Source organism: Carettochelys insculpta, chromosome 2 (genome assembly GCF_033958435.1).
Source record: "Carettochelys insculpta isolate YL-2023 chromosome 2, ASM3395843v1, whole genome shotgun sequence".
NCBI classification, from domain to species: Eukaryota; Metazoa; Chordata; order Testudines; family Carettochelyidae; genus Carettochelys; species Carettochelys insculpta.
In genome coordinates, this window is record NC_134138.1 from 61,753,210 (window position 1) to 61,772,901 (window position 19,692).

At 43.9% G+C, this 19,692-nt stretch overlaps 1 protein-coding gene across 1 annotated transcript in view; it reads right to left on the reverse strand.

The window, feature by feature from the left end:
- The window catches only part of PI15 (peptidase inhibitor 15), a 44,820-nt gene extending 25,852 nt beyond the window's left edge, over window positions 1–18,968 (reverse strand). Inside the window, exons 1-2 of the mRNA XM_074985730.1 lie at window positions 18,858–18,968; window positions 17,972–18,310 (exon numbers count right to left, since the gene is read on the reverse strand). Of these exons, the coding sequence (XP_074841831.1) occupies window positions 17,972–18,241 (270 nt within the window). The 5' untranslated portion in view covers window positions 18,242–18,310; window positions 18,858–18,968. The remainder of the gene's footprint in view (window positions 1–17,971; window positions 18,311–18,857) is intronic.
- Between the last annotated feature and the right edge of the window lie 724 nt (window positions 18,969–19,692).

Consider the following 19,692-nt stretch of genomic DNA (forward strand, 5'->3'; position numbering starts at 1 on the left):
GTTTAATGGGATGCTAACTCTGACATCTGACAGTGGCAATTTAAACATCCATATGATTTGCATACTTTATTATATATTATATTGCTGAGAGAATTTAAGCAGACACATCTCGCTCACCTTGTTAATTCTACATGACCCCACTTTTCCATCCTAATTGAACATAATGAGAGAATAGTGAAGTCAACGGGATATTGACTCAATCCCTGCTTTGAAATGGGAGTAGATTAAGTGCACTCACAACCTGTCAGTATGCATCAGCAGGGTCCACGTGGATGGTTAGTGCATGGGAGATGAGCACAGGGTGGATTCGTACCCTGGCTTCCCAAAACATGAATATTTGTGTAGACACGCCCTACAGAAGTGCTTAACTTTTAATCCAGTAATGAATGAACAATGTTTCATTTCAGGATTGGTTACAGTGGGACTTTAGCTTGCTCTGCAATGAACCCAGTAAGTACTCCTCCAAAAGAGCACACCTAGAAAAAAAATCTGACATTAATTCCATTACAGCCGAGAATTCCTACAGCAGGCAAACAATTAATGCAAAAGAAAACTGCTGTAGTGCACGTACAGAGCACTAATGGTATACGGTCTTTGCATGCCAATAAAATCTGAGACACTAATCTTTGATAAATCCCAGTACCATGCTCAGAAAAATGGAGATTGCTGATTTTAAAATCTGTTTTGTTTTAGTCAGTATAATTCAACCATGACACTGCACATTCATCATCCACAGATGCCCTCAGCAACACTTGCATGTTCCAACTATCCTGTATCGCTGCTGCCAAGCGTAATAATGTATTTAAGAATAACCACATTACGATTGTTCTTCACTAATAAAACACAAGTAATTTTCTTCAGAGATCCTTTTAAAAGCTGCAGTTTGCTCTTGGGAAATTACCAAGAAATAAATATATCTAGATGCTGTGGTATATGTAATTCAACAGTCTTCTAGCAAGCTCGCATGAGATTTATGAAAACAGTAAAGTTAGACAATACATCATATTTTCTTGTCACAAAGGTTATGTCTAAATTAGAGCGATCTGTTGACAGAAGTTTTTGTGGGAAGCTATCTTCCGACAAAACTCCTGTTGGCAGGTCGTGGCCAGACAGCAAGGCAGATCTCTTTTCGATCTGCTCTGTTCACAGGCAGCGGCCAGACTGCCCGGCTGCTCTCTCAACCAAACGGCCATCGAAACGCTGTCACACAGGGTTGCACGGTCAGCAATCCCTTCTGGAAGCCCCAACAAGATGCGGCCTTAAAGGGCCCAATCCCCCAGACACCCGTTCCCTGCCCATGCGAAGGTGTTCCTACATCCACGAGGGACTGTACAGCTCCTAGAGTAGGGCTTCAATGCTTCCTGAGAGACACAGTGCTTTCCAGGCAGCCACGGTGCCTGAGCCACCTTCAGGCTTGCTCTGGCCTCACCCAGAGATGCTTCTGTACCTGCTGCACCTCCTCACAGCCGTCCTCCTCTTCCTCTGGGAGGTGAGCTGGACACCAGCTTTGAGGAACCCACTGTTGTTATCACACAATCCCACCCATGCTCACCTCACTCCAGGTGCATGGGTAGCTCTGGAGGCACCGCACCGGTTCCGACTGGTGCTACTGGCTGGCCATAGGGCAGCAGGATGACCAGCAGTGGCTCCGGAACGTCCACATGAGGAAGGCCACCTCCCTGGAGTTCTGGGCCTGGCTCAACTCCCACCCTCTGGAGACAGGACACCTGGCTGCAGCCTGCCACCCTTGTGGAGAAGAGGGTGGCAGTCGCCCTGTGGAAACGTGCCACACGCAACAGCTGCTGCTTGCCGCTTGTCGGGGCGCTCCTCCTGAAGGTAAGGCACTCTTGGGCTGCAAGTCTCTGCATGGGTGGGTGGGGGTGTCATGCCAAAGGAGGACCCTCAGGAAGCGGGGACAATGGGTGTGAGGGGTGGGATTGGGGGGGAACTGTGCCATCCCACCCTCACACACAAATTCTGCTGGAGGGATGGTCTCACAGGAGGGGATCCTGGAGAGCTTGTGGAAGGGACAGGAGAGGGCAGGGGACGCCCCCTCCTGCTAGCCCAGGGACCCCCTCCCTAAGTCCCTGATGTGTGTGTTTGGTCCCCTCCCTTTGCAGGTCACGATGGACATCAATGTCACCCTGCTGCAGATGGCTATCTGTTTGGCAGACGTGGATGCAGCCATGGCCAAATTTGCTGCAACTGCAATGGGATTCCCAAACTGCTTTGGGGCTATTAATGGGACCCACAACCCCATCCATGCACTGGACCACAGTGATGCCAGATATATCAACAGAAATGGGTCCTTCTCCATGGTGCTGAAGGCCCTGGCAGACCACCATGGACACTTCATAGACATTTACATCGGGTGGTCTTCCTGGGCACACAACGTGCAGCCGTTCTGCAGCTCCTGCCTGTGCCGAAGGACTGAGGTTGGCACATTCATCCTCTGCCATGAAGTGATGGTCAGGGACATGCACGTGCCACTATTCATTATGGAGGATGTGGCCTACCCCCTCAAGAAGCAGCTCATGAGGCCTTACGCTGTCCAGCTGGACCCCAGCCAAACACTCCTTAATGTCCACTTCAACTAGGGCAGAATGCAGGTGGAGGGAGACCGGGATGTGGGAGAGCACAACATCCCCCAAGTTGTGTTCGTGTGTTGTGCCCTGCATAACATAGTGGAAGGGAAGAGGGGAAGCTTTTCTCCCAGCGTGCCTGGCCTTGGGTATGAACAGCTGGGTACAGCTCCAAGCCACCAGGACCATTAGAAGGGGATGCAGATCTGGGAGGCCTTGAGGCACAGTTTCCCTCACAGCCCCCAATAAGCCTCCCTAGGGACCCCTCCAGCAGGGGCCTTGGGCCTACAGCCCTGCCCCATCCCCACCATGAGCGCTCTCTTTGCCCCCACACCCCCCTGACCTCTGCTCAATGAAGAGGGAAGCAGGCACAATGAACAACTGTTTTACTGGAAAAAGTAGAAACGAATGCAAACAAAACTGTGTAATACAAAACTATTTATAAGAAAGTGACGTGCAAACCTCTTTGAACTATTTGGGCGGGGCTTGGTACAGAGGAGGTGGGCATCAGTCCATGGAGAGGGAGGGGGCTGCAAACCCAAAGGGGAGAAGGATGCTGAATGGCATCAGCAATGGGCTCGGGGCCCCCATCAGGGCTGGGTTGGGCCTAGGAGCAGGGAGCGGTACAGAGGTGGTGGGGCTGCAGCATGGTCTGGATTGGCAGGGGGAGCAGGGTTGGCCTGGGGAACAAGGGGGCAGCTATGGCCCTCAGCCATTGCAGGAGGTCCATGATTCCCTGTGGGGTGGCTGGTGTGGGCATGGTGGTGGGGTGGAGTGGGGGGATGGCAGGGGCAGTGGGGGGCAGAGGCAGCAACTGTGGGCAGCTGGGCCATCATGTCTCACCAGGTACTGGGTGGTGGCGTTAAAGGGGGACGTGAGTTGGTCGCAGGTCTGTGACTGCCACTGCTGGTCATCCTGCTCCCACCACTCCAGAGTGCCATCATCTTCCAGAGGGCCACATTGCGGTCCCTCTGGAGGTCCTCCTGCAGCCAGAGATGGCCCCTCCTGCTGTGGACCTGCCCTGGTTCTAGAGTGGGGCTGTCCCAGCCCTTGGACAATGAGGTTCCAGCTGTATGGAAGACAAGGAGGGGAGACATTGAGTCATTCACAAACACAGCCCCTGAGGCCCCCTAACCGTGTGCAGCACCCAACACCCACCAGGCCAAGGGATGTGAATGTCCCAGGAGCAAAGACATGTGTAGCCTGCACAACAGGCCCTGCTGCATGGGGCTTGGCTGTGCCTCTGGCACCATGCTGACCACTGCACCTCCCCCACCCCTGCTTGATGGGCTGTGGGGCATCTGGCGACAGAGGAGTCCCCGCATGGGTGACAGGTGAGCTGGGAGCAGCCCAGCCCTCCTCAGAGCCCACCTCCACCCCCGTGGCTCGCAGTGCTGTCTGTGGGAGTGGGTGCTGCCTCTCACCTGTGGCCATGCCTGCGTCCTAGGAGCCCCAGTCCTTGGTGTATCCAGGGACTGTTCATTGCCTGTGTGGCTAGCTCGCTTCCAGACGTGGCGTGTGCTGGCAGTGGGCCTGGGGCTTGTCCAGCCTCCTGTGAAGCTGTCAGCAGGCCAGCACACATGCCTGGGGCTGCTTGCTGGGTCCAGGTGGAGCACACACTGCTTGTGGTTCCATGTGCTGGGAGTGCAGTGCAATGTCCCACCCGAACCAGCTGGCAGACGCTCTCAGCATGGGCTGTCTGTGCCTGTCTCCCACTCCCAGGGGTGTGTGATATGTGCAGTACTTACCAGAGATACTCTGGCCCAGCTCTGATGATGCCCTGACATGGCCTGGATGGTGGGGACCATGTGCAGGATGATGTACAGGCTGCTGTTGGCTTCTGACTTCATCTCCTTGTGGGCCCAGGGGGGTTGCAGGCTCCCTGCTGGTCTGCCATGGTGGAAGGCTAGATGGAAAGGAGTGGCTGAAAGGGAATTTGCACAGCAGCATGTTGCTCTGCTGCTCGCATGTTCTCAGCTCCCTGCCGCAGGGATTCCTGGGTTCCCTGAAGCCTTAAGAATGGCTGGAGGCAGACACCATACAGCACTGCTTGCTATGGACATGATGCACCCAGGACACCTGCACAGCATCCCAGAGGCCTTTTCTGTTGACAGAGGGCCCCCTGGAACGTCCAGACTGGCATTTTGTTAACAGGTCTCTGTTGACAGAGGCATTCTTCCTCATGGCAAGTGTGGTACAGCTGTTGATGAAGACACTACGTTCTGTTGACTTACTGTCAACAGAACACCCTGGAGAATCTGGGTGCTCTGCGGGTTTTTTTGATGCATCTCTCTAGTCTAGACATAGCCCTAGAGAATATTTCTTTGACGTGACCTCTATTGACACGACCATTTCCTCTTGATATAAAAAAATTATCAAAAACCCACCACTGGGTAATCTTGTATCAGCAGAAAAATCCATAACCACTCAATAAATCAATCAGTCTACTACATTTTAAGAATGTATTGTCAGAGAAACAAGAAAAATACGATGCATAATTTTTACCACCCTTATTGCCCTTATCCTTGCTGAGATTTCTGATCTGATTTTTTAAATTTTTCAAGCTGTGTTGTGATATTTTTTTCCCTGGGAAAGAAACTGCTGCTTTACTACTAGGCTATGTCTACACTACAGAGTTTTGTCAACAAAACTCATGGCGCATCCACACTAAAAAGGAGTTCTGTCACCAGTAACTACCCAGAACAAGGAACTTTTGTCAACAGACTTCTGCTTCTCCCCCACAAGGCAGAACACCTTTCTTGACAGAATCCATTGACAAAAAGCCATGTGGAAACTTTGGGGTGGGGCCCTCTGTTGACAGATATGGCTTCCAGGACACCAGGAAGCCCTGTCTGCTGTGCTTCCAGTGGGCTGCTCTGTCAAGAGAGCGGCCGGGCAGGCTGGCCACTTTCTGTCAACAGAGCAGATCAACGGAATGATCCACTTTTGTGTGTGGCTGCAATCTGTTGACAGAAGTTTTGTTGGAAGACATTTTTTGACAGTAACTTCTGTCAACAGATTGTTGCAGCGTAGACATAGCCCAAATGAACCAGGAAGGTCTGTGCACACTTTATTATCTTGATTTCTTTTGCTTAGCATGGTGTTGCCTTCTTCTTTTTAGTAGCTTATTGCAAAAGCAGATTACAGTAGGCAGAATTAGAAAAAGGAACTTTTTAGCTTTTCTTCAGGAAGATAAATAGAATTGATTCAATCAGTACTCCGTTTTTGAAAGAAAGAAAGAAAGCCTCTTATTTATAATTGAAATGGTGTTTTTAAAGCCAGCTTTTTAACTGTGCCTATTGTGTAGGCATATGATTTTATAAAGAATTACTGGCCATGTCTACACGGCCCACTAACACAGTGCTGCTGCTGGCAGTCCTACGCTTATGCCAGTTCACAAAACATGGGCACTGATTTTAGTGAGTGAATGCAACCTAATATTCCAGAACATATATAATTGGGACTCAGAGTTCTGAATTTGTGAAGAATCAGAGTCATGATCCATAAACAAATAATTTTTGGTTTTAATTCTTTGACAAATTTTTTTCAAGGAAATCAGTATCAGTGGTAAATTTAGTTTAGTTGAACACCCATTTTTCTGTTGGAAAAAGTTTTTATGGAAAATATTTGGTCAGTCACACTTTTACAACTCAAGCCTCCCTTACTATGTGTAGGGAAGGGAAGATAAAAGCCCTGTAAGCAGCAGAAACATTGTTAATGCTGTTGGACAAAATTGACTTTTCCTTGATTTTGTAAATTCTCATATTTGGCACCTGTCAGGTCCCAAGGAGGATGGACTATTGAGGTTAAACCTATACATTTTCATCTGTGTGTAAGCAGTGAAATCAACATTTATTAATTTTTTTATAAAAGTCTGATCATTCTAAGCCTGTATATATAGAACCCATCTACATCTGTATCTGCAAAAATGATCTGCAGATATCCACAACCACATTCATGGATATGGATGCCTGTGGACATAAACAGGCTATCCGTGAATTTGCAGGGCTCTATGTATATATGTTAGTAAAGAAGACTAATCAAAGTGCTAAACATGCAAGACATACAAGCATTTTAAGACATAGAAAAGCAGATGGCGCGACACTAAAGTTATTCAAATAAAGATAAATTTTAATTTGACCAAATTCAGTATGTCATTTCAAGATAAATTTTTGAAACAGAAAGTCTTTTCTGTGTCATTATATACATATCTGAAACATTAGAGCTAAATAATTGTGAAGTTATGTGTACCCTAAGAAATTAGGTTAACCCAGCTATCTTGCTCAGGGCTGTGAACAACCCACGCCTCTGAGCAACATTGTTAAGTTGCTCTAACACCCAATGTAAAGAGCACTAAGGCTGTGTCTACACTACGAGTTAAAACTGAATTTATTAATATTGATTTGGAATTTATAAATTCGCTTTTGACTATCCTCACCTCCCCACGTGCTCCTCACAAAGTCAACATTGCTGCCACACCCAACTGGCAAACATCGATGATTACAGTAGTGCATCGTTAGAACCTATCCCACAGTTCCCTTATCCCCGTAGCATTCTGGATATGCTCGCTGGTCTTTGACATCATCTTCCCACACCATGTTTTCCTCCTTCCACTCTCATAGTAAGCAAATGTCCATTTTTCCCGTCGGAAGGAAGGAAAAGTAGGGCATCCACAGAGATGGCAAAGTTAACAGAAATCTCTTTCTTCTGTAACTGAATTCTCAACTGGCCATGAACTGACTGTCCCCCCTCCCATGATTACATCCAATCCCTGAAAATAGTACAGGGACTCTGAAAAGCTTGACGAGATGATAGTAAAGTTTTTGAAAAAACAGGGCTTCTGAGGGGAGGGTCTTTGGCTTCCCTGTTCACTATAAGGCTTCTGTGCACAGGCCGCTTTCTCAACTGGTTATCCACTGAGTGTCCCCGCTCCTGCGATTGCATCCGATCCCTGAAAATAAAACCGGGACACACTGTATTTTTAACTGGCCCTCCATCCATTCTTCCCTGCATGAAGGGGTGCAAAGTTAGAAGAAAGAAGATAGAAAAGTCTAGGAAAAAAGATTTTTGGCTTCCCTCTTCACTACACAGATATTGCCAACATGGTGGATGGCACTGAAATCTTGTACACTGAACTTATAAAGGAAGCAGGAATCTCAACTGGCCCTGTGTTTTTGGGCATCAAAGCATGAAGACAGATAGGAAATGTTAGGATAAAGATTTTATAACAGAAATATCAAAGCAGCAGGGGTCTGCAATGGGCAGCAAGCCCCTAGAAATGCGGGGGGAGCTGTGGTCTGCAGCTGCAGAGCTGGTTGAAGTGTTGAAGTAGCTGAAGTAATCCCCCCCCACCCCCCCGCATATCTCAGCTGCCAGGGGACACTTCCTCCTGAAGGCAGCAAGCCCCTAAGTATCTTAATTGCTGGGGGTAGACTTCTACCTAGCAGCAGAAAGGCCCCAAAAACATTTTTGGTGAGGGGCCAGTTGAAGTAGTCCCCCCACATATCTTAGCCTCTGGGGACGACTCCCCTCCCCCAGGAAGAGCAAGCCCCTGAAAACGTTTCCCACCTTTGGAGCCCTAACTGAGCACAAGCCAGGTCATGGTTGCTGTGTGGCAGCATGGTCAGCACCAAAAGGCAGGCGCATCCTTTTATTCGGTCGGGGCCTACCTATGTGATGTAGCTGAGTGTGGGAAAGACCCCGACTGCATGGCGCCTGTGAGGGAATGAGGGGTGTTCAAGCAAAAATGTAAACTGCTGAGAAGTTACTTGGCCTTTTATGCAAGCATGACCCCCACAACCACCTTGTTGCCACATGGCGCAGTGGGCACAGCAAAAAAAAAAAAAAAAAAAACAAATGTAAATTGCAGTGGGGCATTGCGGGCACATGATGGCATATATTATATTAGTAGATGTACTACTAGTAATCTACTAATATACATCTATTACTACTTCTGTACATCTACTAATATAATATATGCCATCATGTGCCCGCAATGCCCCACTGCAATTTACATTGGCCAAACTGGACAGTCTCTATGTAAAAGAATAAATGGACATAAATCAGACATCAGGAACGGTAATGTACAGAAGCCCTTGGGGGAACACTTCAATCTCCCTGGACACTCAGTAGCAGATTTAAGAGTGGCAGTCCTAAAACAAAGAAATTTCAGAAATCAAATGGAGAGAGAAATCTCTGAGCTGCAATTTATTTGCAAATTTGACTCCATTAACCATGGATTAAACAGAGACTGGGAGTGGCTCGCAAAGGCAGTTTCTCTGCCCTGGGTGTTAAGATCTCCCCATTAGACTCTGACAATGGCTCACATCCCCCTGTCTGATCTGACTTGTTTTTTCCTCTTTTGATACCTACTATTGATAATGGGCCATTTCCACCTTGCTGAATAGACTTTGTCAGCTCTGGCCCTCCCTTTTTCTGGGACCCCATTCTTTAAATACCCCTCTGAAACCACCCCCCCAAATCATGTATCTGATGAAGTGGATCTTTGCCCACGAAAGCTTATGCTCCAAAATATCTATTAGTCTATAAGATGCCACAAGACTTCTTGTTGTTCTCGACAATATTGTGATATTGAATTAGTGCTCCCTAAATCCAGCTAATGGTATTTACAGTGAAGACAGTCACGCGGTAATATCAAGCAAACTTTCTTAAATTTGAATTTGTCTGCCAGCGAAGATGCAGAGTAAATCAAAGGAAGAATCCTTTCAAGAGCTACTTGAGAAAACTTATTAACTATAGTAGTAGAAGAAGGCTTGTTGTTAAAGTGAAAGTCAATGTTGTTATAGTGATTTAATGTTGATAGAGCAATATTTTCACGCAAATATAAGAAACACCTTCTTGGTTATTAACATGCACCCTTTATGTGTGGCCTCATTTACATTACAGACATAGCTATTGATGATTTTCTCCATTTTCCGTCAAGAAAGAAAAAACAACAGACAACACCATAGTGGACCAAAGAGTAATAGTAGGTAAGACTGCCTACCTAATTTTAATGATGGTCCATTACACTTTTACATCAAACCATTAATTTTTTACATTAAACTTCCCATTTTCTTTCTCATAGACACACATTTTTCTTATTTGTTCAACTGAGGCAGAGGAGAAATCCTTCTTCACAAAAAAATAAAGCATGGGGAAGGAGAAAATCCTCTGCAAAAAGACTTCTTCCTGTGACAGACAAAATAAAGGGGGGGGGAAGTAGGAGGGGGGAGGGGAGAATGGAATGACTGAGGAATGAAATCCTTGGCTCCAAACAGCCAAGTGATTTATTTTGTTCTTAAATAGGTTCTTATACCATGCTATCACTGGAGCATCTAAACATCCTCCTACATTAGGCAATGTGACCACATATCCAGAACCCTGCAAATCGGAGAATATCCACTTTATGTCCACAGGTATCAGCATACTGTGGTGCAGAGATACACGGCTCACATTTACAGTTGCACGTACAGTTGTGGCTACAAATTTTGTATTTGAAACTGAAAATTTGTAGATATTCACTTTACCTCTGCGGCTGTGGATACAGATGTGTGCAGATCATTTTCGCAGCTACAGATGCGGCTGCAGATACCAATTTTGTATTCGTGGTGGGTTTTATGACTATCTATCATATGCTGCACCCTGTACAGCTAGCGTATAGCTACAATGCAACCTGGGGGGGAGGAATAGCAGCAGAAGGCTGTGACTGTACCATTCTGAAGGACTTTGTTCAAGGTGATTCCCTCAGTGTATGGATCCCACCTGGCCATGCCTGCTGGCACCCTCCTAATACCGATTTCAATGAGATCTGCCAAAGATACAGAATTCCTATGTACAGCTTCTCTTCTGGCCCCTCTGTACTGTGGACCTGCAGCTTTTAAAATGTTTTCAAGTACACCATGGACAGGTAGGACCCCATCCCACATTATTTGGCCTTATGCTTCATAAAACATCCACCAACCCTTCTGGTCGCATGCATTTTTAGCAGGGTGACTGAAAATGCCTCCTTTCTGCTCCCCTGTTCTTCCAGTACATACAGTGTGATAAAAACATATGAGCTCACTGGAATTTATATAGACAGATTTGGCAAGCTTCACATATTTATTTGGACTATGAGATCATTTGGACTCAAGGCTGACTCTCTCTAAGAATAAGAATGCTTTCTTTGCTCTCAGCTGCCACCTGTTAAAAACGTTACTATGCATACCTTAATAAATTAATACCTTGTGTGTCTCTGCAGCCTGCCTTAATGTGTATAGCATGAATTTGAAAACTTAGCTAGAAATTCCAAAATTCCACTTTGAAAAGAAAAAAAATCCTGATTTATCACTGGCAAGCTATGGTATTTTGGTTATTATTGTAGTTCACATAAAATAACCCAAAGGGAAACTGTGCTGAGTTTCAAAGACAGATGGTTAACATTTTAAAATATATGATGCAGCTCTGAACTTCGGATAAGCAGAAGTGCTAAAATGCTACAAGCAGAAAGAGTTGTGAGACCTCCAGGATTGTCATGGAGTCTTAAGGAATTAAATATTAATCTTTCATCAAAGATTATATCATGTGATGAAACCTCCAGAAATATATCCAACCAAAACTGGCAACTATACAAGAGGGCTGCTCCTACAGTATTCATTGCTAGCCTGACTAGAATCACAGTGTCCTGGAAATCTCGTAAAAAGCTTGCTGTCATAAGACTTCAAGCCAATTTGCAGATTCAAGAGCTATGGATAAGTTTTACACAAATATTCACATTTTATACAAATATTCACATTCCATCCAAAGCTACGCTCTCCTAACAGTTTGAAGTTTGCCCATCACCAGTGGCCAAATAGTTTTCTTTCCATTCTTTGCTTTTCTTCTCAGTTTTAGATCCTGGCTTTAAAATAGTAAAATGCAAATAAAACCAGTAGGTTGATAAAGCAAATAATAATAAGTTCTTTTTGTATGTTATTATTTCTATATCTTTTGGAAAAGTCAAGTGACAGAGTTACAAACTTCAAAATATTCAGTGTTTTCCTAACCTACTCTAAGCCTCATTTTATTTGGCAAGATCTTACTCAGGGAGAGGTACCAAGGGGATCTAACTTTATCCAACTGATGATCTTGCTGACAATCTGCCAAGAGCTTGAAAGAAGAGTCAGTTGAAATCTTTCATCTGAAATATTTTCAAAAGGAAATGTCTTTTATTCAAGAACAGAAAATGATAAAGGAATTTTTTACTTCTGTTGAAATTATCCTCTTTCATATGAAAATCTGAAACTCTAATTTTATGTATCAAAATCTGATTGCTTTCAGTTTTTCAGAGTTCTTAAATTTCCTTTGCAATTTTTCATGAAAAATACATACCATTTGCTAAGCAATGCTACCAGAAGGACAGAAGTACTAGACATAAAAGACTTTATTAGAGCTTCCTTATTGTTCAAAATAGAGTTCCCAGGAGTGATAAGTCTCAGTATGTGATACTCCATCTCAAAACAAGTTGATAGGTATGGAATAAATATATCAAGAACCACGGTTTACTGGGCGAAACCTTCATACTTGAAGTCAAGCTTAACCACACTGGAGAACACAGGCCACTATAAATGGGCCAACACAGGTGGTGTCTCTGCAGTTTTTGTCCCTTGCCCTCTTTCACACGTGCACATTTCTACATTTTTAGGGAACACATGCTATTTCCCAGTTTTGTCTCAGAGGTAGAAAAAGGGCAAAAATGTAGAGTTTTGAAGTCCCTATGCTCTCCATTCATGTATGAAGCTAGTTACTGTGTGTACCTTGGATCAGGATACTTCGGAAAAATGCCTCTCTTTGTTTTCAGCCAAGAAGTTCAAGAGGTGCTATGTTTACTAATGAATGAAGTTCTAATTCTGAAGGCTCAGGGTTAGTCTATCAGAAACCTCATTAAGTTTTTCTTTTTCCCTTGTGACTCAAACTTCCAGAAGGTGATATTAAATTTACATAATGTAAATATTCATCCACTTTTTTAATATGGACACTCCAAAAATGTATGTCTAAAACAAGGGAAAGGAGCTCTCATGCCAACACACGTGTAAAAAACTCATAGCTTACCATTTTACTGTATGAGAAGTGCTTTACATTTTGCACAGAAGGGATGTTTTCCACTGGAGGTCCTTTCTGTTTACATTTAAAACTGCTCTCCAGTCATTCACTATGATTTCCTGGCTTTTCTTTTCACATACACAGGAAGAGCTTCTGGCCAATCCATGTTTAGTGGGATGCAGATTCATTCTCTCAGGTGAGAGAGAGCATCCCACAAAGCTGATCCGACTTATGCTGGCTGCCAGTGGTCCCTCAGGTCAATATAGCAAACGTGGACTGTTGGGGCACAGAAAAGCCACAGCTCTACACTGCCATGTTTCTTCACCAAACACCACCTGCCTGTACATTAGGCTCAAATATGCCAGATTTAGAGCCAATTTGTGTTGCTGGCACAACACAAAGCAGCCGTAACACAGGGGAGAACTTGTGATTTCCCTGATCGTTATTTTGTTTCAGGCGTTACCATTTATGAAGGATTTTAAAGACCTATGTAACTGTGATACAGTTTAACACATATAATTTCTTGAACAAAGTCCACTGTGGCTGTGTCTACACTAGCCCAAGACTTCAAAATGGCCATGTAAATGGCCATTTCGAAGTTTACTAATGAAGTGCTGAAATACATATTCAGCGCCTCATTAGCATGTGGGCGGCTGCGGCACTTCGAAATTGATGCGGATTGCCACCGCGTGGCTCGTCCAGATGGGGCTCCTTTTCTAAAGGACCCCGCCTACTTCAAAGTCCCCTTATTCCCATCTGCTCACAGGAATAAGGGGACTTCGAAGTAGGCGGGGTCCTTTCGTAAAGGAGCCTCGTCGGGACGAGCCGCGTGGTGGCGAGCCACATCAATTTCGAAGTGCCGCGGCCGCCCGCATGTTAATGAGACGCTGAATATGTATTTCAGCGCTTCATTAGTAAACTTCAAAATGGCCATTTACATGGCCATTTCGAAGTTTGGGGCTAGTGTAGACATAGCCCATGTGTTATTCCTGAGTTGGGGCCACTGAGATAGATTGCAGAGAGTCAATTTTTATATCAAAAATACATTGGGCCTAATTATCATTTACACAAAAGCTGCCTTTCTTTGCCCAAGTAAATGAGCCTTAAAATGGAGGTAATTGTAATTTATGTATATTAACAATAAAAACATGTGAGGACATAACCTGTGCAAAGGTATTTAACAGATTTGATATGAACCATATGACCTAGAGAAATGATGCAAAGAAGACAACTTTCTGTAAATTTCTGAGAGGTAGTGATATGAAATGGAACACAGACATTTGATTGGTTGGTTACAAATGGTATATGAGGGGCTTGTCTATACCTGCTCCCAACTTCACAGTGGGCATGTTAATCAGGGTGATGGGAAATTACTAATGAAGTGCTGCAGTGAATATGCAGCACTTCATTAGGCTAATTCTCCCCTGCAGCAACTTCAAAGCCTCCAAATTTGAAGTGCTGGCTTGCGTGTAGCCACGGGCACTTCGAAGTGCCCAGACTACTTTAAAGTGCCTTTACTCCTCAAGGCTGTGGCTACACTAGCCGCCACCTTTCAAAAGGGAGATGCTAATGAGCCACTTTGGCAGATGCTAATGAGGTGTTGCCATGAATTTGCAGTGCCTCATTAGCATAATGGCAGCCATGCGTGCTTTTCAAAGTGATGCTTTCAAAATGCATGCTGCTCATGTATAGGGGGGCCTTTCAAAAGGACTCCCCAGATTTCAAAAGCTCCTTCTTCCCAAAACCAAATGGGAAGAAAGAGTTTTCAAAATCCAGGGGTTCTTTCAAAAGGACTACACGAGCAGCTTGCGTTTTGAAAGCGGTACTTTCAAAAAGCATGCGAGGCTGCCATTACGCTAATGAGGCCCTGCATATTCATGACAGTGCCTCATTAGTACCTCTCTTTTGAAAGGTGGCGGCTAGTGAAGCCACAGCCCAAAATTTTGGGGAGTAAAGGCACTTTGAAGGAACACCAGCACTTCAAAGTATGACACATTGAAGTTGCCGCAGGGGAGAACTGGCCTAATGAAGAGCTGCATATTCACCACAGCACTTCATTAGTAATCTTCTGTCACCCTGATTAACGTGCCCCCTTTGAACCTGGGTGTAAGTGTAGACCCAGCCAAGGAGTAATACAATAATCCCTCTCTGACTGTGATTTACTTTCCTGAAAAACCCCGTGGTGAGGGACTTTGTGGTAGAGGAATTTAAGAGCTTATGGGAAAAATAGGGCTAGGGGGACCACAGTCAGGAGTGAACCTCTGAAAGTCCTGCTTGGGCTAACAGCCACACTTCCAGCATGCCCCTAGCTTCCACCAGCCTTCCTTACCTGGGTTGTCAGTTTGGCTACTACCATCCCAGCCAGCCCCTGGCTGCTGCCAGCCTGACCCACATGGGCTGCTGGCTAAGCAATCACCATCCCTGGCTCGCTTCCATGCTGCCACCAACCCACCCTGTACATCAACCACTCTCATGAGTGTCTGCGAAACAATACGGTGACAGCTAACCATGCAAATGCACTGAGTTTGAATGTTTGGGGAGTGACTCACGTATACTCAAGGCAGTTTTCTCGTGTTTGTGGAAAGGGCATATAGAAAAAAACTCAACTCACAGTTGGGGAGGTATTGCCATAATCTCAACTTCTAAAGGAAACATTTAGGTAAGACATTTGGAGATTATTACTAATGCTAATGTAGCCCCTGTTTCACGGTATTCAGTCAAAAACACATCTCAGGTTATACTAAGATAAATTATTTGCTAAGAAATGTAACAGGGACCTCTTTACTACCTAGGTTCTAAAGTAAATTTATAAAAGCCATCTGTTTCAGCTAGAAGACAGTTCTGTAAGAGGTTGAAGCAGATTGTATGACATAAATGCTTGTCTACACATCCGCAACCGGGTCCATCTTCCAGAGTTTGATTTTGCACATCAGATGAAGATGCACAAAATCTATCTGTCTGGAGCTGGCAGCCAATCCCTGTACTCCTCATCATAAGGTAATTCAGATAATGATTTAGGAAAATCATGTTCATCACTAGCGGTGCCCTTATGCAGAGGCCTCAGGGTAGAATGACATAATTCTGTGAATTTTCAGCATGACACATATTGTCTGTTGGCAATGGCAATATGTCTCAAATATTATTTGTGGGAATGGATGTTGAATGTCATAACCTCAAACGCAACAGAGACCTGATGTTCCCGACAGCACACCACTGATGAAATTACACATACTGAAATGTCATGAAGAAATTACATGGAGACCTAAGCATGGAATCCAAGCTTCTCATAAGACTCCAATACAATGCTGTTGGGGGAGCGGGGCAGCTAGTGAATTATGGTAGCGCCTTGAGCTACAACTTGCAGATCTGAGTGTGAATTGTAATCTTTAGTCCTTTTGCCCAACAGGTTTTCTGAAGGAGAACGCCATGGAACACCCCACTGCCATTGTGACCCTTGCTGACTAAGTAAAATGGGGAGAGGTCCAGTTCTTGTCTTGGTGGCTACTGAACTGGTTGATGCTGAAGGGGGCACAGACACACCTGCTAGAGGGCTGGTTGCAAGACGTTCTAAGAAAGGGAGTAAAGTGTACTTTATCAGGATTCGCACCTCTGCGGCCAATTGCAGGATCTTAGTTCTTCATGAAACCTGTCACGTCTGAAGGTCACCACTTTGGAGTGAAGCCCAGCAGAAAACCCACCAATATTCAATGAAGACCTAGCAGTTTCTGAAGATCTTAATTCCCACAAATCTATTAAGAGAACAGAGTCATCTGCCTCTTCCCTGCTGTTTGGGATTTCTTTACTTTTGTCTTGTGAATGGTTCTTTAGAAAAAAAAATCTTTAGAATATGGTTTTCCCCTGACATTGGCTTTGAAGTGAATTTCAACTGTTTTCATTGTAGTCAACTGCACAGCACGTTTCCAAAAGACATAAAGCGAAGGGAGGGTGACTCTAGGCTGCCCTTCTCCCAGCTATCACAGCACAGTTTATTTAAACAGAATCAGCAGAAGCCATCAGTCACAGGATTCAGTAATTAACAGGCTGATTGAGCTTGACTTTTGAGTTTCTTATTGTTTTCTGACTCTGACCTTTCCACTTAAACAAACTTCAAACTCAATCTACATCACAGACACAAGCCCTGATGCTGTAAGATTCAAAGCACACCCAGCTCTTTGAGATGCCTGTGGGAGATACTCAGAATGTTGCAAGATCAAACCCAGACTTAGGTAACATCTGTGACAGAGAGAAGTCCAGATTGTTAATCATTAGCTACTAAAGAGGAGGAGTTTGTTTTGACTACCACCATCCCCTTCTCTACTTGTCATGTCAGTGGTGTCCTGTTTCTTAAATGAGTTAATTGTCTGTTGCCATCGGAGCTACTCCTGTGTCTTTAAGTTAATATCATACTCCTTATACAAAATTTGACTGCCCCTTAAAAATGTTGTGAATTCCTTACTTGTTAGGTAAAAGGACTTCTGCCTAAGTGGCCTATTTTTAACATTAGAGTACTAAAGTAAGCATGCATTGAAAGTTGAAACACACATTAAAAATACACTGGTTGAGCAGTTACTTCAATGACAAAGCATTAAATCGTAATGAGGAAATAACTAGTGTGTTCACTTAGTATACTGTAGAAGCAGACATTTAACCAATAAAGGGGGTGGGGGAAAACTACCAATATCATTCATGCTGATTTCTGAGTAAATCCAATGTGTTTAGAAAAACATTGTAGACAAGTATTGTAACTTATAGAGAAATAAAACGATGACATGAACACAAAATATGCACGCTAAAAGAAACCCATTATCACCTGACAAATCAGCGTCTGAAAATAATATATGTGGAAGAGTCTAGCAATGTTCATGGGATGTACTTTTTAAAAATACATCTCAGGGCTTAGTGTTCTCCTTAGCAATTCAGTAATGGAACTATGAGTAATTGGCATCTTAACCATTTGGTTTAGACCCTGATTATTTAAAAGAATATTATATACCCCTTACCTACCTTGGTGAGCAATGACTCACATGAGTAACTCTACTGACTCGAATTCCATTGACTTTATTGGAACTACGTGTAAAAGGGTGAGCAAAGGGTTCACAAGTTGTTTCTTAGCTGTTATTAATTTTTCATTACAATATTTCAGCCAATTCCCCCACCCCCATGCTATAGTAAAGTCAGGCAGTGGTTACAAATCCTTTGCTTACTGAATTAAAAAAATGTTGGCTTGGCTCTGGAAAATAGAGTCACTGATTTATAGTCTCTTACATTTTCCAGCAGGTCTAATGAAACATTCTTCCCCTCTCAGAAGTAAATGAAAGTCCACTTACCATATATTCCATGTTTGAGGCAGGTGGAAAGACTTTGCCTCTGACTTGATTATGATAATCAAGGATGGCAATCATGTCATTCTGTGAAATGTATCGCTTCTGCCTGACTTTGGGGATTTTTGCAGAGTCCAAGTGAGCTGCCAAAGCTGTTTCAATGTCAGTGAAATTTTTGGAGAGGAGTAGGTCAGTGGAATTGGGTAATACTAGTGTACTTGTTTCACAGAGAATGAAAAATAGGAAAGCACAACTGATTGCAGAGATTACTGTCATTTTAGGGCCCAGGGAGGAAGACAGGCCAGAGAGTTGCTCAGCTTTGAGGCAGGAGAGCAGAGAGCAGATCTGTGGAAGAAAAGGGGTCAGAAAATGTGACTCTGTACACAAATCTATGGCTTGCAAGAAAAAAAAAGAACTTTTTCTCCCTAAGAAGTTATTTTTTCATAATTTGCCAAATCTCTCATTTAAAGCAATCTAGAGCTATTCCTTCATAACACACTGTATGAAAGTGAACCTTAATATGAACTTTTAAAAACTAAGTCTGAATAAAGTGCCACCATATCCCCCACAGATACATTTTCTGCACTATGACTGTACTAATAAATACCATCAGTTTGTACAATATGCCATAGATCCTGTTCTAGCTAGGCAGACTGCAAGGAATCTCACAGACTTTTATTTATTGAGGATGGAAAGTACATTCCAGGGCATGTCTTTTACTGCTTGCACTAATGGCTCTGATAAGTCCTCAGATACAAACTAACAGGCAAACAATATACAAATCATGAAAATAGGACATTTTAATAACAATATTGAAATCTTACTCCATAAGAATGTGATGAACAGTAATAAAAATGCATGCAAAGCAAACTTACTGAGCTGAATGGCTTACCTCTGTGTAATACCAAAAATGAATACAGTATATTGTGATTCCAATTTACACAGATCTTTCTTATGCTGTAGTGTGTACCCTTGGAATGAGGATTGTGTCTTATTACAAACCCTCAAAGAACAAAACTCTGCTAGGTTAGAAGCTGCTGACTACAGGAGTTACTAACAGCTTTTATATGTTACAGTCTGTATGATCCAGAAAGGGCAGGCTCTCTAAGGGTCTCTTCCTAGCCAAAATGGGAGGGAAGGAGTTTTGCACAGAACACACAATGATTGGGTGGCATCTTTTTAATGTAGGTGGTTAGGACATTGTGTCACACCCACAGCTGCTATACAACAAAGAGGCAAAGGACAAATCTCTCTTTTCCCAGGGTGCTTCCCACCTTTCCTCTTACAGTTTTTCACCCACCTTTATATGATTAATTCATCTTGATTTCTTAATACTATCTTATAGTAATCATGATAAGTATATCTGATATGTTTTAAAACATCATTATTCAAGTAACAGGCAATACAATTTCCATAGGCAGTGACTGGTAAGCCTCTGACCCAGTAACTGAAACAATATACCATGAATTGCAGCATACAAAGTGAACACTCAGAATAGTCCAAGGGAATGCCGTTAAAGAGTGTTTTCTCCCTGTGCTGTGCTAGTGAGCTCACCGGGAAAACAAGCAGCAGCATAAAAGAGAAGTACTAAGTTCATTCATTGTGGAGTGCAACAGATTCTCAAATCTCTGCTCCTTCCCACTTACTCCCTTGCTCTGGCTTTCTCTCTCTCCCTCTCAGACCCATACAAGTTCCAAAGGAAGGATCAGGAAAGTTTGGAACTCAAA